This window comes from Bos javanicus, chromosome 5, assembly GCF_032452875.1.
Source record: "Bos javanicus breed banteng chromosome 5, ARS-OSU_banteng_1.0, whole genome shotgun sequence".
In the NCBI taxonomy this organism is placed as follows: Eukaryota; Metazoa; Chordata; class Mammalia; order Artiodactyla; family Bovidae; genus Bos; species Bos javanicus.
Window position 1 is genome coordinate 89714183 of NC_083872.1, and position 16795 is coordinate 89730977.

Consider the following 16795-nt stretch of genomic DNA (forward strand, 5'->3'; position numbering starts at 1 on the left):
TTATGACCCAGCAATCCCACTGCGGAAACCAGAATTGAAAGAGACATGTGTACCCCAATGTTCATCGCAGCACTGTTTATAATAGCCAGGACATGGAAGCAACCTAGATGCCCATCAGCAGATGAATGGATAAGAAAGCCGTGATACAGATAAACAATGGAGTATTTCTCAACCATTAAAAAGAATATATTTGAATCAGTTCTAATGAGGTGGATGAAACTTGAGCCTATTATACAGAGTGAAGTAAGCCACAAAGAAAAACACCAATACAGTATACTAACGCATATATATGGAATTTAGAAAGATGGTAACAATAACCCTGTATACGAGATAGCAAAAGAGACACTGATGTATAGAACAGTCTTTTGGACTCTGTGGGAGAGGGAGAGGGTGGGATTATTTGGGAGAATGGCATTGAAACATGTATAATATCATATATGAAATGAGTTGCCAGTCCAGGTTCGATGCACCATACTGGATGCTTGGGGCTAGTGCACTGGGATGACCCAGAGGGATGGTATGGGGAGAGAGGAGGGAGGAGGGTCCAGGATGGGGAACACATGTATATCTGTGGCAGATTCATTTTGATATATGGCAAAACCAATACAATAATGTAAAGTTAAAAAATAAAATAAAATACATAACCGAAAATCAAATAAATTCTTCTAAGTTAAAAATTTGTTGGGTTTGGGAAAGACATGAGGGTACTGTGAAGCCTACCATACTAAAAAATCAAAGAGGAAAGGAATCTCGCATTTTAGAAGGCAGTGAATTTTTAACAAAATCTACAAAAGTGGGAGCAGGGGGTTTTGCCTGATTTTATTTCCCACTGCTATTACTTTCATCCCACAGACTAAGGCCTGATATATAGAGAAGAAAAACCCTGAACACATGAATAAAAAAAGTTAATGTAAAAAGGTAAATTTTTTGTTTACATAAAGCTATCAGGTATAAGGATGGAAGTCTTTATGTTTACTTTTCTATTACTTTGGTCACCATGATTGACAAACACTTCTTAGGGGAAAGAAAGTGAAAGCATTAGTTGCTAAGTTATGCCTAGCTCTTTGCGACCCCATGTACTTAGCCCACCAGGCTCCTTTGTCCACGAAATTTTCAAGGCAAGAATACTGAAGTGGGGTGCCATTCCCGTCTCCAGGGGAACTTCCTACCCAGGGATTGAACCCAGGTCTCCCACACTGCAGGCAGACTCTTTACCATCAGGTAAGACTTCTTGGGGGGGGGGGGCGTGGTGGGGCTCACTGATATGAATCTCTGGGTGTGGAGTGATAAGAAAAAGGTCTAGGAGAAACAGTTTCACCCTTTCAGGATCATGTCATTAATACCTACCTTGGGAATAGCCAGCTTGTCTTTTTCAGAGCTTTCTTCAGAATCAGAGCAGGTGTAGTTTTCACTGAAGGACACGATGGGGTTCACCCTGGGCTTGTGAATGGCCTGGATGGTGAGTTGCGTGCTGAGGAGGTTGCTCACTGCCCTCAGTGACGTGCACACGTTGGGGGGCAGAGAAGGGTCTGCCAGGAGGTCAGTGATGAGGCCGTGAGCTTCGCCCATCACGGCAATATCCACAGTGATGCTGGTTCCTGAAGACTAAGACACCAAACACAGGAGGTTGGGTGAGAAAGGCTTGAGGCTGGAGGCACAGGAAGGGAAACTGGGCTTTTTAGAAAAAGTGGACCAAAGGGTGATAGTAAAGTAACATGCAAATCACATTTCTGTTTCAAATTTTGCCCAAATTTGCCATATCTTTTTGCTATTTTTGTGTTAATAGCACATTTTTTACTGCTAGACCCTGTAGACTTTGAAGAAACAAAAAGATAAAAATTATTTTTTTTAAATAAAAAGCTTCAGGAAACAAAAAAAAATGTTCATATCAATCACTCTTTATGAAGATCTCAACATTTTAATGTACTTCATATAGTACTGAAAGAAAGTGAAGTTGCTCAGTCATGTCTGACTCTTTGCGACCCCATGGACTGTAAGCTACCAGGCTCCTCCGTCCATGGGATTTTCCAGGCAAGAATACTGGAGTGGGGTGCCATTTCCTTCTCCAGAAGATCTTCCCAACCCAGGGTTTGAACCCAGGTATCCCACATTGTAGGCAGACGCTTTACCATCTGAGCCACCAGGGAAGTTCACTTACTTCATATAGTTAAGTCTCCATCAATAGACGAATTGAAAAAAATGTGATATGACATATATATACACATACACACACACACACATATATATAATATATATATGGTTGGCCAAACAGTTTGGGTTTTTCATATAATCTTACGAATTTTATATAGACACACACACACACGTGCATATGTAAATATATGCCAGGCTTCTCTGTCCGTGGAATTCTCTAGGCAAGCATACCTGGGTGGGTAGCCATTCCCTTCTCCAGGGGATCTTCCCCATGACCCAGAGGTTGAAACCTGGTCTCCCACATTGCAGGAAGATTCTTTACTGTCTAGCCACCAGGAAAGCTCACACACACATACACATATATATTTATGTACATATTATGTATAATATACTTATGTGCATTATATATATATATATATATATATAATGGTATACTACTCAGTCATAAAAAGTTTCATTCTGAAAAATAACATTAATATACTATAAAATTTTAATTTTATTAATATTCTCATATGACATTTGAGCCTGGTGTGTGGTAATTATTCAATTAATATTAGAAACATAAGAAGCACCTCATTGTGCTGTTCAGATTCACAAACTGTCCCTCTTGTTGTCAGGAATAATAGAAATTTCTGTTCTAGAATTCTGTGGCACATCTGTCATATTCTGCCAAACTGCTTCTCAGATTCAGAGTTATTACTCTATACTTGCTAAAGGAATGAAGAACATAAAACACAGAGGACAGGGATTTCTTACAACCTGCTGGTCAGGCTAATGTAGACAGGAAGATGTGGGAGCAAGGGAGAGCACAGGCAGGGTCAAGGTTCATAAAGTAGACGAAGCTGAAGGATGGTATGCAGACGGCTGTTAATACTGGAATGGTGCTGCAGAATGAGGCAAAGGGAGGCAAGAATACTGGCGTGGGTCACTGCTCCATTCTCCAGGGGATCTTCCCACCCCAGGGATTGAACCCAGGCATCCTGCATTGTGGGCAGATTCTTTACCAGCTGGGCTACCAGTGAAGCCCACGAGGAAGCCACATAACTTTAAATTGAGTAACAGTGACGGATGTGCAGGTTTTGGAACTAGGCTATTTGCTCCAAATTCTGACTCCTGACCCTACCACTTTCTATCGCATGACCTCTGGCACATTAGTGAGCTCTCTGTACTGTGACTTCTCCATCTGTAAAATGGATATAGTATAGTACCAGCCTCAGAAGGTTATTTTAATAAGATTTAAAGGGCAGGGACTTCCCTGGTGGTTCAGTGCCTGAGAGTCCGCCTTCTAATGCAGCGGATGTGGGTTTGATCCCTGGTTGGGTAACTAGGATCACACATGCCACCGAGCAACTGAACCTAGGTATCGCAATCACTGAGACTGAGTGTTACAACTAGAGAGAAGCCCGCAAACTACAAAGAAAGATTCTACTTGCTGCAATGAAGATTCCAGGTGCTGCAACTGATGCTCTATGCAGCCAGAAATAAAAAATTAAATTAAAAGAGGACTTAAAAAGTAGATTATATACAAGGCACTTACAATTGTGCTGGTTATAAGTGTCCAATAATGATAATGATATAAATAATAGAAGTGATAATTCTGGAGATTTTCAGCAAGAGGTTATTAGAAGTTAGGCTACATAGTTGGGAGAAAATAAACTTTAATCATTCTGACAACAGACTTAAAATCCAAAGATATGAAAAATTTAAATGTATAAAATTATCAGATTATTAAAAGGAAATATGGGGGACTACTTTATAATTTTGGGATTAGGAAGACTGCTAAAAGTAACATAAATGGCATAAACTGTCAAGAAAACACCTAACAGATCTGATGAAACACAGAAACTTCTCATAAGAAAATACGCTATAAGCAAAGGTAAAAAACAAACAGTCCATGAAAGAATACCTGCTACCCAGAGAAGATAAAACATATGTGAATAAAAGCCCTCTAAAAAAATAAAAGTCATTAGAGAATTCCCTGTTGGTTTCACTGCTGAAGACCTAGGTTCAATCCCTGGTAGGGGAACTAAGATCCCACAAGGTGGACAATTGGACTATATATATACATATATATATACACACACACACACACATATATATATATAAATCAATAAATGATAAACTGGGAGAAAGAGAATGAATATACAATTCAAATATAATTTAACCATCAAATACAAAAAAAGCTACTTGCCTCATGAATGTTTAAGATACAAATTAATGCAATAAAAGCAATGTTTACTTATTAAATAAAAAATAATAAAAGATTACTAGCACCAAGTATCAGTAATCAGTTGAGGAAATGAGCAGTAAGTAAAAGCAATACAATATTTTTGGCAAGAAGTTTTTGCTGAACCTATCAATTTATAGTTTAAATGTACATATTCTATAATCTAGCAAGACAATGTAGACATCTAAAGAAAAACTACATTTACACAAAAATACAAAGACAAGATCACAAAGGGCACTGCAGTGTTCTGATAACAATCAAAGAGTGCGGCCATAAATGCATATCAACAGAGACATTGTTAAAAAATGTTACAATATAAATATAAAATATCATGTACTTGTTTTAAAATATTTGGGTAGATCTGTAAATGTTTATTTGGAAAAATATTTATAAAATATTGTTCTGTGGGGAAAAATGTATGTCACAGAAAAAGTGAACATGTATTTGTTTTGTAATCAGAAAAATATGATAATTATGAAAATACCCAGCATCCATGAAGGTATCTTGTCTTATAGCAATAGCAAGGATAAATTATTCTGGAAAGCCATCATATAGAAACTATGCCTTTTCATACTAGAATAATACGAGTAGCAATAGTAATACTGGTGGATAATAATGGTGACAGCTGATATTTATTCAGCACAAGTCTACAAGGTAAGTACTATTATTTTTTTATTTTTATTAGTCAAAAATCACTTGCCAAATAACTGAGTCAAAAATAACTGCATCAGATAGCTGGAGCATGAAAACGTCAGGCTGCAAACACATACTCTATTTCCACAGCCCCAGAGCTGAGCTAGCAGGACGAAATAAATACCGAACGTTTTCATTGTACGTTACTAAATATATCTGTAATTATTTAATCATTTTGCCATGTTTTTCTCTCTCTGTAGGTTTAAATATGTTCCATGAACTGACATGAAAATTTTAGTGTAACGTTAATAGTTTTAGGATATACGATTATGTTTATTTCACATATTTACTTACATGGTTAACTTCAAAAATGTTTGTGAGAAATGCTACGGAATTAGTTTAACATTCCCTTTTAGAAATGTATTCTCAAATACATCTCTATTTATTATTATTCTGAGAAACTCATCCGGTATGATCTTCTTAAACAGTAACATACATTTCTTCCCATGTTGTTCTAATGAACTTAATCTACTACTTAATCACTGTACTGTTACCTTAGAAAATTGAAAGTTTAAATCAAACTTTGTAATCAGGACATAAAATTTCAAGATGTTTTGACAATAAAATTAACAGTTTATATTCTAATGGCTAATAATTTAACACATTTCCTCAAAATGGTCTCAATGCATAAAACTTACAAATCTGAAGAAAAATCAGAATACATTCACTGAAAATTATGAATACACTTTAAAATAAATTATTGGTGAGAAAACAAGTCTATCTTATAATTCTCTAATTTTATGTCTTTTTAAAACACTTTTTAAAAAGTAATGGATGAATTTCTTATATATACTCAGAAAAAAACCAAATGCCTAAAAAATTGAAAAGTAATTTTAAAATAAAAACAGAACTGAAAACTCATCCTTACAAGCGAATGTCAGTATTACATAAGAATTTAGAAAACAAGTACATTATGTAATTCAATGCTACAATACTGTTGCTTTCGTGAAAGCAAATGTCTTCAAGTGAAAACAAAAGCAATATTCAGGCTAATAAAAAGCAAATTATCCAGAATGGAAATTGGCTAAGAAACCAGACACTTTTACTATTGAAAAAGTCCCCCTACTGTTATAAACTCAGGACTTTTCTTTTAGTTTTATGATTTTAAAATTATATAACAGTTAAAAGTTTATCACACATAAGAAGTTATCAGTTTTTGGCTGAAATAACAAGAGGCTTCAATGAGGCATGAAATCTAAACCCAACCATCACATTCATTTGTCACAAACTCGCCAAGACTAACCACACATGAATTGCTGAAACACAGAAAAGATACATGGGCTGCTATTTCAATAAACAGAAGGCAAACTATACAGACCCAGACACATTCAGGGAGTCAATTTAAAGAAATTTCAGGGGAGCGGGGCTTTGGCTGATTGGTAGTGTTTTTTCAAACAAAAATACAAAATATGAAACATCACGCAGTGACTCACACAGAGGCTATTTCCACACCTATTCAATTTTCAAAATAATTCAATTTCTAAGTATACCAAATAATGCTCAGTAAAATTTTCATTTAACTGGTGAAATCTTAGATAGTGATAATAAACACTAAAGGTTAAGTTTATATTAAAGCTACTTTAAATGAAAGTCTTAAGCTAACAGCCTGAAATCATCTTTGAGTGCAATAAATAACCCTACTGAGCATAAAACCACAGTTGAGTCTTTTTATGGTGCACATGATCAAACGAATCTTTTCTTAAAAGGAGTGACCAAGCAATAAAAAAACATTTTACTTTGCATGCTATCCTTATAATGGAAACATTTATATTTAACATTTAATAAAATGCAAGTATAATTTTCTGGGTCCTATTTAAATGACAACCAAATTTGGATTGCCACCTTTAAATAGAAAATCTGGATTTTCAGTCTGATAAACAGTGGAGTAAAGTGCAGTTTTATAAATCAAACCAAAAATAACCAGTTCTTTTGGTAAATCCACCACTTTTCAAAGCACCCGGTTCTTTCAACATCTTCCTTTACCCCTTCATCTCCATCCAGTCTATTTCACCATCTCCAGAAAGTCTACCCCATGTTAGTTGCTATGGTAATAATCTAGTTTGCTTCCAAGTTACTTTACTCATCATAAACCAAAGGCCCAGAAAAGCTGGAGTTAGAGATAAGTTAAGGAAACAGCAACAAATACACTTAGAAATAACATTAAATGTAACTCCTAGGCTAGGCATGTATCAACCAATTCAATTATAGAAAATTTGTTTTTATGGTCACTACTTCTGTGGTAAAACTTTGAAATTACACTACTGGTATGATAAAGGGCAAAGATTTGAACATGTGTAGGGGTCAGAAAAAACTTATACTCTAGGTTGAACATCTAAATGTCTAAACTACTGTAAGCTGCAAATTATAAAAAATTTGACAAATAAATCTATTTGATCAAATGACTAACAGAATGTAAAACAAAATTATGTATATTTAATTAACATGACAGATTATTTACTGAGGTCCTGTGTTTGGGTTTCTACCAACATGTTATTCAGTAATGGAGAAATTCTTTTTGTTAAAGAATGTTAAATTTTATTATAATTACATCATTCAAAAATTAGTTTAATTTTAACTGGTAGTAAATGCTTATCCATGACTAAATAATAAACACAGAATAAAGCAAAATTATAAAAGGCATTTGTGAAAAGTCATAGAAATGGAGAATTCTTCAAGGAAAAAAATCATTCAGAAGTCTTAAAAGATAACTATAGGAACAAGGTAAATAAAAACAAAGTAAATAAGCATTATTTCACTTCAAGAAAGTGAAGGTGCCCAACAGTAAAATCAGAAAGGGTTTGAGAAAATTGATGTCAACATCAATTAGTGATTCAACATGATTATCTGGTGTAGAGGATGAAGACAATGCATCCAATTCTTGACAAAATTTTTTGGGATGGCATCAGTATAGTCAAGCTATGGCTCTTCTCCCTATATATTTTGAAGCAAATTTAAATTGATAACAATGCAATAGGCTAAATACATCCCTGCTCAAAGGCAGAAGATGTAGTAATTCTCCAGTCTTCTGACTGAGTGAATCATTTGATATGTCACTTGCTTTGGGCATTAATTTATTCTAACTGGAGGAAAATAACTGGAAGCAGCACAAAAGCCACTCTTCATAATTCTACATGAAACTCAAAGATAGCTTACAAATGTAAAAGCAATAGAGGTAATTATCTAGACAACCAAGTCAAGTTGCTGTATTCCTCAAATTACACCATTTTTTTATTCAATATTTTATGTTTTGTGATGGTTTCCAAAATCAACCATGGCTTTTCTTGTAGGAGATATTGTATCCATTGGAGCAATCAGGGTCTCCCCTTGAAAAATCAGAGAACTAGCCTGGATCTTTCTAAGATCCCTCCCAGATTCTTTACTGTCTGAGCCACCAGGGAAGCCCTCCAATTGTATAAGTTGAAAGCATTTCTTTATATAACATACATATATACATATATCAGAGAAGAAAGGAGGAAATAATTTTCAAACTATTTCTTGGCTCATTAAGGGTTTTAAATTATTTTATTTTTAAAATTTATTTTATTGAAGTATGGTTGATTTATAACATTGTGTTAATTTCTGCTGTATAGCAAAGTGATTCTGATATATATATATGTGTGTGTGTGTGTGTGTGTATTCTTTTTCATATTTTTTTCCATGATGGTTTATCACAGGATAGTGACTGCTATACAGACATACATTTTTTTAAGTATTATGTAGACTTTGAAAATTTATTTCACTGATTGCTAATCCTATTCAAGCTTTACTTCTAACTTATAATTGAGTCACTGATGCTGTTTCCTTCTTATAGTGAAACGTCTAAAGTCCAGTGAATACTTATGGGGAATGGGCTTCCCACATGGCTCAGTGGTGAAGAATTCACCTGCCAATGTAGGAGACTCGGGTTCGATCCCTGGGTTGGGAATATCCCCTGGAGAAGGAAATGGCAACTCCCTCCACCATTGTTGCTTGGGAAATCCCACAAACAGAGGAGCCTGGTAGGCTACAGTCCATGGGGTTGCAAAAGTGTCAGATAGACTTACTGACTAAATAGGAACAAATTATGGGGAATAGACTATACTCTGGGACTTCCACTCCCAATTGTTGAGTTGCACTTTGCCAAGGGTCAGTTTTGTTTTGGTCCTAAGTCTATTCAGACCAGTTGTAACTGTCACTGCAACTTATATGCTAATAAAATATCTATAAACCAGTGATATTTGAACAAATAATGGAATAGTTTCTATAAAAATTAAACTGAATAATTTTAAAGACTGCATAAAAGATTCATAAAGACAAAGCTCTGACATCAATTTCTGTTAAGTAGGGGTGAAACAATTGCAAAGATTCAACAAGAAAATGATAACGTGCCTGAAAAATTCTCAACTCAGAATGTGTCTAAGTGCCTAAGTCAATCCTACTGTTAAAAAAAAACAAAAAATAAAAAACATGAACCTGGTAGTCATATGGGTATGCTGCATGTAAGATAAATTGGGACTCTAATTAATATAGTAAAAACATACACAAAGAGAAACTCTCTTGGCTTTTCATCAAAAATGTGTGAAATCCCCATCATCACAAATAGAGTTAAATATATATTACTAGAGGTACAGAAAATATGTTTATGATTCTCTGCTTTAAAAACTTTAAAAATTAACAGACCAATTACTAATTAAGAGGACGCTATACTATTTCGAACCCAACAGCTTCTTTCGCTTGAAATGAGACACAATATAATGGTCAGGTCAAAGTTATTCATCACTATTCCTGGAACAAGGGAAAGACAGTGAAGTTTGGTTTATGAATTAGCACATTATATACAAAAAGTTACAAATGTATATTTTCATCATGTATATAATTCAGAAGGTGTTATATGTAAGAAGTTGGAACAAAGATAAAACAGTGGGATATAAAAGGAAGTTTTCTTCATTTATCAATATCAAATTTTTATTTTATCTGGTTAGTACACGGGGCCTTTGTGGAGAGGAAATGGAAGCCCACTTCAGTATTCTTGCCTGGAAAATCCCATGGACAGAGTAGCCCAGTGGGCTACAGTCAGTCCGTAGGGTCGCAAAGAGTTGGACATGACTGAGCGCAGACGCACACACACACAGACAGACACACAGACACACACGGTGCCTTTAAGAACACAGGATCTAGAATCAGAATCAGATAGCTTGTGTTTAAATTTCAGATCTGGTGCGATTTGGGGCAAGTCACTCATCTCCTTAGCTCTTGTATTCTCATTTCTAGAAATAGGGTAAAAATAATATCCACTGTATAGTATTATTGATGATTCAATGTGATCAGGTACATAAAGACCTCAGTAGAGGGACAAATAGATTCAAGGTATTAGATCGGATAGACAGAGTGCCTGAAGAACTATGGATGGAGGTTCATGACATTGTACAGGAGGCAGTGATCAAGACCATCCCCAAGAAGTGCAAAAAGGGAAAATGGTTGTCTGAGGAGGCGGCCTTACAATGGGTGAGAAAAGAAAAGAAGCTGAAGACAAAGGAGAAAAGCAAAGATATACCCATGTGAATGCAGAGTTCCAAAGAACAGCAAGGAGAGATAAGAAAGCCTTCCTCAGTGGTCAATACAAGGAAATAAAGGAAACAACTGAATGGGAAAGACTAGAGATCTCTTCAAGAAAATTAGAGACACCAAGAGAACATTTCATGCAAACATGGGCACAATAAAGGACAGAAATGGTAGGGCCCTAACAGAAGTAGAAGACATTAAGAAGAGGTGGCAAGAATACACAGAAGAACTATACAAAAAAGATCTTCATGACCCAGATAACCATGATGGTATGATCACTCACCTAGAGCCAGACATCCTGGAATTTGAAGTCAAGTGAGTCTTAGGAAGCATCACTACGAAAAAAGCTAGTGGAGGTGATGGAATTCCAGCTGATCTATTTCAGTTCCTAAAAGATGATGCTGTGAAATTGCTGCACTCAATATGCCAGCAAATTTAAAACTCTCAGCAGTGGCCACAGAACTGGAAAAGGTCAATTTTCACTCCAATTCCAAAGAAAGGCAATGCCAAAGAATGCTCAAACCATCTCACAATTGCACTCATCTCACACTCTAGCAAAGTAATGCTCAAAATTCTTTAAGCCAGGCTTTAACAATATGTGAACCAAGAACTTACAGATGTTCAAGCTGGATTTAAAAAAGGCAGAGGAACCAGAGATAAAATTGCCAACATCTATTAGATCATTGAAAAAGCAAGACAGTTCCAGAAAAACATGTACTTTTGCTTTAATGACTACGCCAAAACTTTTGACTGTATGGATCACAACAGACTGGAAAATTTCAGGAAATGGGAGTACCAGACCACCTTATCTGCCTCCTGAGAAATCTGTACGCAGGTCAAGAAGCAACAGTTAGAATCAGACCTGGAACAACAGACTGGTTCCAAATTGGGAAAGGAGTATATCAAGTCTGTATACTGTCACCTTGTTTATTTAACTTGTATGCAGAGTACGTCATGTGAAATGCTGGGCTGGATGAAGCACAAGCTGGAATCAAGATTGCCGGGAGATATATCAATTACCTCAGATATGTAGATGACACCACCCTTATGGCAGAAAGCAAAGAGGAACTTAAAAGCCTCTTGACGAAAGTGAAAGAGGAGAGTAAAAAGCTGGCTTAAAACTCAACATTCACAAAATGAAGATCATGGCATCCAGTTCCATCACTTCATAGCAAATAGATTGGGAAACAATGGAAACAGTGACAGATTTTATTTTCTTGGGCTCCAAAATCAATGCAGATGGCAACTGCAGCCATGAAATTAAAAGACACTTGCTCCTTGAAAAAAAGCTATGACCAACCTAGACAGCATATTAAAAAGCAGAGACATTACTCTGCCTACAAAGGCCCATCTAGTCAAAGCTATGGTTTTTCCAGTAGTCATGTGTGGATGTGAGAATTGGACCATATAGAAAGCTGAGCACTGAAGAATTGATGCTTTTGAACTGTGGTGTTGGAGAAGACTCTTGGGAGTCCCTTGGACCACAAGGAAATCCAACCAGTCCATCCTATGGGAAATCAGTCCTGAATATTTACTGAAAGAACTGATGCTGAAGCTGAAACTCCAATACTTTGGCCACCTGATACGAAGAACTGACTCACTGGAAAAGACCTTAATGCTAGGAAAGATTGAAGGTGGGAGGAGAAGGGGACCATAGAGGAAGAGATGGCTGGATGGCATCACCAATTCAATGAACATGAGTTTGAGTAAACTCTGGGAGTTGGTCATGGACAGGGAGGCCTGGTCTGCTGCAGTCCCTAGGGTTGCAGAGTCAGACACGATTGAGTGACTGAACTGAACTGAGATTGCCTGGCCTCCAGGACATGTTTGAAAAATATTATATAGCCCTGTATCATAATTATTTTGCCTTGAAAAAGACTGTGGGTGAAAGGGTACATATGGTATGTGTGTGTTTGTCTTCTACATATACTGGGTCTATAGTTTCTTTATAAATGGAGGCAACATACAGATATCATTTCTCTACCAATGTAAAGAAACACAAACAAGAAAAGCAAAATTTTAAATAGTTTCCCTTTTTATTCTAAGTAAATGTAGTCATAAAGATTGTATTCCCTACTCCCATAGACTCCGAGTATTTTGGAGCTGAATTTTAGGCTCTTAGAAAGTGATTGTACAGAAGTCCTGGTTTCATTTAGTATGGTTGACTGCCCTGGTATGATTTATAATGCACTATGAGAAAGGAATTCTGAAAGCAGGCATCTCAGCTCCATTGTTGGAAGTTTTTTTTTTTTTTTTTTTCCTCCTTTCTATTTAGTCATCTTGGGAGGCACCCTGGGAGGCAAACACAGCATGGGAAGAACATTCTCAGGATGAAAAGGGAGTTGGGATAAGGGAGGAATAAACAGTATAAGGCATGACAAATAAAGGAGTCACTGGGACTTTTCTTACCCAGCCTTGGTCTTAATGCTGGGAAAAAGATGCCTATTGGGCTTTGGGGAGCTGTCTCATTCTATTTCTCTAAAGCAGTTTGCCACCCCTCACCCTTCAAATCTTTCTCTCTGATACCAGTAAGCAGTCTTTTAGTCTTTAGTGTCCTAAATTCACTTAGGAGATGAGCTGGGTTCGATAAATGATCTTTGGTGTATTACTGGTTCTGACCTCAGAGCTAGCAAAATTGCATATGTGTTTATACTTTCATAGGACCCATTTATAATTTTAGACTTGAAGTTGGTTGGGAAATTTTTTAAAAATGAAATCATGTGAACAGTTTGCAGTAACTCATTGTAGGCTGAACCTTGGCTAAATGTCATCCTAAGGAAGCAGATGTTTGCTTATTTTAATTTTCTGGCAGGGAATATGAGTTGACCTTTGGATTTTCTCCTTAAGATAATATATATGTACAGTAGGAGGAAAACATATAGGGCCCTTCATTAAACTGCTTTCTAAAAACATCTTGCTTGGTTAGGCTCATTTGAGATGTGAGTCGCAGAAAACTCTAGCAGTTGCCAGAATTCTTAACTTCCTTCTCCTTTGATGTTCAGAGAACATTCCGTGTTACCAAATAGGATGTACATGTACATGGCCTTATGTTCTTACATATTTCCCTGCAATCTGTCTGCAAATAAGCCTAAAGCTGTTAAAACAGTCCTTTCGTTTATGTTTTCTAAGATCTTCAAGACACTAGCAAATTCACCCAATATCCTCAAAAATAACAATGATCAAAGAATACTGTTTTATTATTTAGGAAATAAAACATAGTTACGACATCGCTTACTCAAGTAAGAACCTGTTATCTTGAAGAAGATAACCTTAGCTGCCATTGATTTGCAGGCTGGTTCTCTCTTTTTCTTCTCATTATGAAAGATGAGGTGGCTGTCAAAGCTAGGAGGAATTCAGGTAATGGACCATTCCCGTGACTGCTCATGCAGATGAATTGGGAAGGCTTGGTTAAGTATAAGTTGCTATGTAAATAAAAACCATGATTATTTCTGTTAGATTCTCTGATTGATTATTTCTGGATTCTCCGATTGACTATGAACTTGTAAATATTATAGAAAAAAATCAGTCTCTGACATAAGTATGAACCCCGACATAAGCATAAATGATGGTTTTTTGTTTGTTGAATTTTAAGAATTGCTATTAAACTTAAACGTGAAGGTTTCTGTTTGCTTAGCCTAGAAGCAATTTCAGTGAACAACAGATGGCAGTCTTCTGCCTTTTAAAAAGAACTCCGGTTGTCTGAACATCTTTTTGAATGGGTGCTGCTCCCTAAGTAACAGGAAGAGTTTTGTTTCTTTTTTCACAGAAAAAAAGAAAAAAAAACAAAACAAAACACAAAATCCTTACATAACACTATTAGTAGAAAGTAAATAAAAAGCCTAAATTGTGTTATACCTCTCAGGATCATTGTTAATGTGGAACTAGATTTATATCCTTAAGAATTTGTCTCAATTACAAACATTTCATCTCTGTCATCTTTCTCCATTTTTATAATCAACCCATGGTAAACATAAGCCATTTTCATTCACAATTTGATGTAAAATTTTTTTTTTCATGTGTAGTTTTCTACTGTGTTCAAATAGTCATAAAACACAATCATCAAGACACACATTATTGCACAGAGTTTTGTGTGCCTGCATGGGTTGCAAAGAGTCACAGGCATGTATTAGTAGCTGCTTTATTCCCATTGTATTGTCTTCAGATTCTTGCCCACCTTGGTGCAATGGGCACTTACTCGACGCTACTGAATTGCTTCCACCACTGTGGCTCAGATGGTAAAGAATATGCCTGCAATGCAGGAGTCTTGGATTCAATCCCTGGGTTGGGAAGATCCTCTGGAGAAGGCAATGGCTACCCACTCCAGTAATCTTGCCTGGGAAACCCTGTGGACAGAGGAGCCTGGCAGGCTACAGTCCATGGGATCACAAAGAGTCAGACACAACTGAGCAACAAACACACACATACGCACACACAAACGCGGCTGATTCAGGGGATTTTCAAAGCATGCTGCAGCAGCATCCGCACTGGTTGCAATGTGAATGCCTTTGGGGGTATCCTGTACTTCATCCGCTGGAAGCACCAACACCAAAAACAAACAGCTGAAAAACCCTTGGAGCCGTAACTTTTGAAAAACCTTCCATTTCTGACCAGTTCTCACATATATTCAGAGAACTTCTCTTACTACATTTGTGACAGTTTTCCATTCAGCTTTTGGTTGCGATCACTTGATGAAAGCTTGTCTTCCTCTGTTTTTAAAAACTGGAGTATAATTGCTTTATACTGTTGTGCTAGTTTCTGCTGTGCAGAAAAGTGAATCAGCTATATGTATACATATATCCCCTCTTTTTTGGATTTTAGGCTGCAAGTTTGAGGAGGACAATGGAAATGCTAATTTTTGCTCACCAATTTAACCCGAGTCTTCCTTAGTATCTGGTACTTTTCAGGCATTCAGTGTTACTAGAAATGAGTGCAGTCATAAGCAGCATTCTCTAAACATCTAAAAATAAGTAAATTTCCTCTCTCTGGTGTTCTATTTTAAAGAAATGTAAAAAAACAAATTACATTGTCCAAGGTATTTTCTTAAAACAAGTAACTGAAATCTCTAGAAGCCATCCTAAAACATGTAACTTTTTAGCACAATATCAGATAAAAACTGAGAATTATTAGACTAATACTGAAATCATGAATAAAAATTATATTCAACAAACTGATTCTGGAACAACTACTATACAGAAAATAGTAAAACTGCCAAAAAGAAGTAAGTACTGATAAAAGAAAGCAACTTTACATCTTTCTATAATCTGTTATATATATGAAAGGAGTAATTAAGTAATAGGATTGAGATATAAGAATGAATATTTTCTGGAAAAGAGAAAAATCTTAAAATGAATGGAGGTAGAGAAAGAATGGCCTTTAGGGGGACACAGTTCAGTTCAGGTTGAAAACGGTGAATCTGTGAATAGCTTGCTGACTATAGCTAATAATACTGAATTGTATATTTGGGTGGCCCTAGTGGTAAAGAACCTGCCTGCCAATGCTGGAGATGTAAGAGAAGCAGGTTCAATCCCTGGGTGGGGAAGATCCCCTGGAGGAGGAAATGGCAACCCACTCCTGTATTCTTGCCTGGAGAATCCCATAGACAGAGGAGCCTGGCTGGCTACAGTCCAAAGTGTCAGAAACAGTCAGACACAACTGAAGCGACCTAGCACGCAAGACAGTAGATCTTTTTCCTTCCATTACAAGGGAAAAAAATGTGTTACTACACATGGTGACAGATGTTAACTGATTGACTGTGGTACTTGTTTAGTAACACACACAAATATTGAATAATTATGCTATACATTGAAACTAGTATAATGTCTTGTGTTGACTATACCTAATTTTTGTTTTGTTTTATTTTTTTTAAAGAAGGAAGGGTGTGTCTGGAGAAGTTTGAGGGAACATACCAAGTCAGGAAGATGAGCCAAATTCAAGAGCTTTCATGAGCTACTAAAGGCCATTGGAAACCCCTGCAGGGCCATGATTTATTGGTGTGTGTGAAGGAAGGAGTCAGGCTGACTTTCGGGCTTTAGGTTTGGGCAGATGGGTGGATCTTCCCTGATGGCTCAGGGATAAAGAACCCGCCAGCAATGCAGGAGACACAGGAGACTCAGATTTGATCCCTGGGTTGAGAAGTCCCCCTGGAGGAGGAAATGACAACCTACTCCAGTATTCTTGCCTGGA

General features: G+C 36.5%; 1 protein-coding gene across 1 annotated transcript in view; it reads right to left on the reverse strand.

The window, feature by feature from the left end:
- Window positions 1-16795, reverse strand: part of PDE3A (phosphodiesterase 3A) — a 370530-nt gene that overhangs the window by 68168 nt on the left and 285567 nt on the right. Inside the window, exon 3 of the mRNA XM_061417690.1 lies at window positions 1348-1605. Within this exon, the coding sequence (XP_061273674.1) occupies window positions 1348-1605 (258 nt within the window). The remainder of the gene's footprint in view (window positions 1-1347; window positions 1606-16795) is intronic.